Below are 6,000 nucleotides of genomic sequence, written 5' to 3'. Positions count from 1 at the left end.
AAGACCCTTCTGATACTTAGTCTTCTCCCAGCTCTTCACTCCATGGGTTTGGAAGAAAACTCAAGAATGTCTGTTCATTTCTCCTCCCTCCCTTACAGCGCTCAGCCGAAGTCTTTGAAATTGATCCCCCGCCCATCTGATGTCATCTTGATGCTTCTTCAGGCTGGTATATGAATTTCACATGAACAGAAATACGAGATGGCCCCAGGAAGAGAAGATGAGAGGGAATAGAAAGGATGCATCTCATCCCACTCCAACAGCATTCAGGAACCTCACTGTAAGAGAGTAACATTTTGGAATAGGGAAGGGGAGAATTTAGGTCCCAGCCCACCTCCCCCTCAGACATCAGATTCAATGCTGGATAACTTCTCATACACATGGCCATTGGTTGAGTTGTTGAAAGATCTGGGGTTCTTATTGTTTGCAACGCAGGCATTGGGTTGGTTCCCTATAGAAATGTCTTTTTGAAAACGTCCTGGGGGACCTGCATGTACAGCAGTGAGTGATTTACCAGTCCCTCGGAAGTCCGACCTTCCCTTCAAGCCACCAATTGCAGGTTGCCTAAAATAGTAGGGCTTGCTCCCATGCAGCAGACACTGGTCATCCCCAAATGTGGGAATAAATGGGTTTTGGGTGACTCGGTCAGGGTAAAGGGAACGACTGAGCATGTATCCCCCAGGATTGTGGCTTGGCTCATGGGACTTGTTGGCAAAAGAGGATTCATTGGGCATTTCAAACATGTGGGCATATGGGCTACCATCCAAGAAGCGTTCCTTATCCTTCAAGCTGACACTGCGGGGTGCTAAGGTTACATCTTCTTTCTGAAGGTCCACAAAAGTGTCATAGGAATGCTGGCGATGAAGTTTACTTCGGTTACGCTTCTGGGCTTTTCCATTCGATGGACTTTGGGGATATTTGGAATTGGCAGGTGGTATTGGTCTGGCATCTAAATCTTGTAGAGAATTATCCTCACTGATGTCATAAAGGTTTCCCGCTTTCTTGCACACCTCACAACGAATACATGCTGGGCGATTAGCATTTTGCCCTGTGTAGTTGTGCATCTTTGAAGGGCAATTGCGACAGAAGTTGGTTGAAGTTCTGTCTTCCCACTCCATATTACCAATATTTTTCTCCCAAGCATTTCCTCCAGAGCCATGTTTACGTTCATTCTGCCCAAATTCCCCACTATGTTTCTGATGTTGCCTGTTAGAACAAGAACTTTCATGTTTTAAATCCTCCCCTCGTTCTTTGTAGATATCTGTTAGATCTACATGTTCCCAGTGTGGATTATTTTCCTTTGTCCGGAACTGATCCAGATAAAAATCTCTCAATCCCTCTTTGTCTCTAAAATAACGCTTATGATCTGGAGATCTTGGGCGTCTACGATAGGCTAATTCTATCTCATCAAATTCCCTACGTGATTTAGCGGATGCTGGGCGCTTCTTCAAACTATCTTTATATTGTTTTCTCCTTTTTGCATTACCTTCAATATTGCCGTAGGTGACTGTATGTGTTGATATATCAGAAACATCTGATCGAATTAAGTCATCATGGGCTCCGTACCGATCGCTTTTAATTGAAAATTTTCCATAAAGATCACCTATTTGTGGTGTTGGATGTTTGGATGGCAAGCCTATATCTAAAGGTTTCTTTGACAATGATCTTGGCTGTGTTGTAAAAGGAGCGTTATCACAGTCATACAACCCATCAATAGAACTATTACTTCCTATACTGTGTGGCCTATGATGATGAAAATGATCTTGGTAGACATTGCTGTCTTTAAGTTGAAGGTTACCGAAGGTCCTTTCCACTTCAGATATATAGTCACTGAAAAGATTCTCCTCTGGCTGAAAGGATTTACAGTCAGAATGAGTAAAACTCCTCCGGTGTTCAGATATATCATATACTGAAGATTCTCGCCGTATGAAGTCTAATGCACTCTGAGGAGAACCATTCACTCCAGAAAGATTAGCCATATTCTTGGCAGTGCGCAGAAGACGAAGTATATTAGAGTGAGTGTTATTCATTGTTGCTGACGGAGAGTTCATGGCAGACTGTCTATCTTCAATAGGAACTCCATGAATACAGCTGTATATGCCCTAAAATACAGAAACAAATATACATAATCAGCATTGTAATAACCAAATTTTACGCTTATTGTTGTTGGAGTCGGAAGAAACAAGAATAATTCATGCTTAAATAACAGTATATATTCAAGAAACTGGCAACATTACAAAATACTATGAAGTAAAATCAATGTGCACATTTTAGAAAGACATATAACAGCAAAGGCTGATCACTGGCAATTTCTTTCACAATGTAATATAACTTTACACTAATAATAGTTTTTTTGAAAATATTCCTTTAGACAGCACCTGCTAACAATAAGAGTAGACTTGGGAGGAGACTGGCAGAGTTGCATATATCCGCCTATGCCAAAAGCGCTGGCCAAGTTCTGTAAATTGTGAACAGTTCTGCCAGCTCAGCTTGACTCGATGCTAACTAAATGCATGCGACAGTCTGGTAACTGATTTTAGCTGCTCAAATCAATTAGGTTATACTGTAGCTGAATTCAGTCACTAGCATCTACAGAACTTTCCAAATTTCTATTTCTCTGCTTTTAAAACAGATAGTGATACAGTACCTCATATAATAGTTACTACTTTACATTCCCCATATGTCTACTTCATGTTTGGATCATTTTGTGAATGCCATTTTATTTTTTGAGGACGTTAGATGTCTTAGAAGTTTAGAAGCAAATCTTGAAATTTTTGGCGAAAATTTCCAAAACCCACTTTTTAAGGACCAGTTCAGGTCTGAAGTCACTTTGTGAGGCTTACATAATAGAAACCACCCAAAAATGACCCCATTTTAGAAACTACAGTCGTGGCCAAAAGTTTTGAGAATTACATAAATATTGGAAATTGGAAAAGTTGCTGCTTAAGTTTTATTAATAGCAATTTGCATATACTCCAGAATGTTATGAAGAGTGATCAGATGAATTGCATAGTCCTTCTTTGCCATGAAAATTAACTTAATCCCAAAAAAAACTTTCCACTGCATTTCATTGCTGTCATTAAAGGACCTGCTGAGATAATTTCAGTAATCGTCTTGTTAACTCAGGTGAGAATATTGACAAGGCTGGAGATCATTATGTCAGGCTGATTGGGTTTAAATGGCAGACTTGACATGTTAAAAGGAGGGTGATGCTTGAAATCATTGTTCTTCCATTGTTAACCATGGTGACCTGCAAAGAAACGCGTGCAGCCATCATTGCGTTGCATAAAAATGGCTTCACAGGCAAGGATATTGTGGCTACTAAGATTGCACCTCAATCAACAATTTATAGGATCATCAAGAACTTCAAGGAAAGAGGTTCAATTCTTGTTAAGAAGGCTTCATGGAGTCCAAGAAAGTCCAGCAAGCGCCAGGATAGAAACATAGAAACATAGAATGTGTCGGCAGATAAGAACCATTTGGCCCATCTAGTCTGCCCAATATATCTGAATACTATGGATAGCCCCTGGCCCTATCTTATATGAAGGATAGCCATATGCCTATCCCATGCACGCTTAAACCCCTTCACTGTATTTGCAGCTACCACTTCTGCAGGAAGGCTATTCCATGCATCCACTACTCTCTCAGTAAAGTAATACTTCCTTATATTACTTTTAAAACCTTTACCCCTCTAATTTAAAACTGTGTCCTCTTGTGGTAGTTTTTCTTCTTTTAAATATGCTCTCCTCCTTTACCGAGTTGATTCCCTTTATGTATTTAAAAGTTTCTATCATATCCCCTCTGTCTCTTCTTTCTTCCAAGCTATACATGTTAAGGTCCTTTAACCTTTCCTGGTAAGTTTTATCCTGCAATCCATGTACTAGTCCATGTCTCCTAAAGAGGATTCAGCTGCGGGATTGGAGTGCCACCAGTGCAGAGCTTGCTCAGGAATGGCAGCAGGCGGGTGTGAGCGCATCTGCACGCACAGTGAGGCGAAGACTTTTGGAAGATGGCCTGGTGTCAAGAAGGGCAGCAAAGAAGCCACTTCTCTCCAAAAAAAACATCAGGGACAGATTGATCTTCTGCAGAAAGTATGGTGAATGGACTGCTGAGGACTGGAGCAAAGTCATATTCTCCGATGAAGCCTCTTTCCGATTGTTTGGGGCATCTGGAAAAAGGTGAGCGCTACCATCAGTCCTGTGTCATGCCAACAGTAAAGCATCCTGATACCAATCATGTGTGGGGTTGCTTCTCATCCAAGGGAGTGGGCTCACTCACAATTTTGCCCAAAAACACAGCCATGAATAAAGAATGGTACCAAAACACCCTCCAACAGCAACTTCTTCCAACAATCCAACAACAGTTTGGTGAAGAACAATGCATTTTCCAGCACGATGGAGCACCGTGACATAAGGCAAAAGTGATAACTAAGTGGCTCGGGGACCAAAACATTGACATTTTAGGTCCATGGCCTGGAAACTCCCCAGATCTTAATCCCATTGAGAACTTGTGGTCAATCCTCAAGAGGCGGGTGGACGAACAAAAACCCACTAATTCTGACAAACTCCAAGAAGTGATTATGAAAGAATGGGTTGCTATCAGTCAGGAATTGGCCCAGAAGTTGATTGAGAGCATGCCCAGTCGAATTGCAGAGGTCCTGAAAAAGAAGGGCCAACACTGCAAATACTGACTCTTTGCATAAATGTCATGTAATTGTCGATAAAAGCCTTTGAAATGTATGAAGTGCGTGTAATTATATTTCACTACATCACAGAAACAACTGAAACAAAGATCTAAAAGCAGTTTAGCAGCAAACTTTGTGAAAACTAATATTTGTGTCATTCTCAAAACTTTTGGCCACGACTATATACCCCTCAAAGTATTAAAAACTGATTTTGTGTTCCACAAGAATGAATTGAAAATGGATATGAAATGTCAGAATTTTACTTTTTTGGGCAGATTTTCCATTTTAATATTTTTTTTCCGCTAACAAAGCCAGGATTAACAGCCAAACTAAACAAAATATTTATTGCCCTGATTCTGTAGTTTACAGAAACACCCGATATGTGCTCGTAAACTGCTGTATGGCCACACGGCAGGGCTCAGAAGAAAAGGAACGCCATATGGTTTTTGGAAGACAGATTTTGATGGACTGTTTTTTTGACGCCATGTCCCATTTGAAGCCCCCCTGATGCACCCCTAGTAGAAACTCAAAAAAGTGAACAACATTTTAGAAACTGCACCCCTCAAGGTATTCAAAACTGATTTTACAAACTTTGTTAACCCTTTAGGTGTTCCACAAGAATTAATAGAAATTGGAGATGAAATTTCAGAATTTCACTTTTTTGGCAGATTTTCCATTTTAATAATTTTTTTTTCCGCTAACAAAGCAAGGGTTAACAGCTAAACAAAACTTTATATTTATTGCCCTGATTCTGCAGTTTACAGAAACACCCCATATGTGTCGTAAACTGCTGTACGGGCACACGCCATTGCGCAGAAGGAAAGGAACGCCATATGGTTTTTGGAGGGAAGATTTCCCTGGCATAATTTTAAGTTGCCATGTCACATTTGAAGACCCCCTGATGCACCCCTAGAGTAGAAACTCCAAAAAAGTGACCACATTTTGGAAACTAAGGGATAAGGTGACAGTTTTGTTGGTACTATTTTAGGGTACAGATGATTTTTGGTTGCTCTATATTACACTATACAAACAAATAGCTGTTTTGGCACTGTTTTATTTTTTGTTATTTACAACGTTTATCTGACAGGTTAGATCATGAGCTATTTATAAAGAGAAGGTGTTTACAGATGGGACAATACCAAACATGACTATATATGACTATATATGACTTTTTTTGGTTCTTTGTTTTAGTTTAACATAATAAAGCATTTTTGAAAATCAATTTTTTTTTAGTGTCTAACATATTCTAAAAGCCATATATTTTTTTATTTTTTGGGCGATTGTCTTATGTAGGGGCTAATTTTTTTCGGTATGAGATG

At 39.9% G+C, this 6,000-nt stretch overlaps 1 protein-coding gene across 1 annotated transcript in view; it reads right to left on the bottom strand.

Annotated features, from left to right (window-relative positions):
• Nucleotides 1-338: 338 nt before the first annotated feature.
• Nucleotides 339-6,000, bottom strand: part of GRIN2B (glutamate ionotropic receptor NMDA type subunit 2B) — a 638,757-nt gene continuing 633,095 nt past the window's right edge. The window contains exon 13 of the mRNA XM_040408303.1: nucleotides 339-2,099. Coding sequence (XP_040264237.1) covers nucleotides 339-2,099 — 1,761 coding nt within the window. The remainder of the gene's footprint in view (nucleotides 2,100-6,000) is intronic.

The sequence above is a fragment of the Bufo bufo genome, chromosome 9 (assembly GCF_905171765.1).
Source record: "Bufo bufo chromosome 9, aBufBuf1.1, whole genome shotgun sequence".
In the NCBI taxonomy this organism is placed as follows: Eukaryota; Metazoa; Chordata; class Amphibia; order Anura; family Bufonidae; genus Bufo; species Bufo bufo.
Note: the sequence above shows the minus strand (reverse complement) of the source record. Positions and strands in the feature narration are given on the sequence as shown.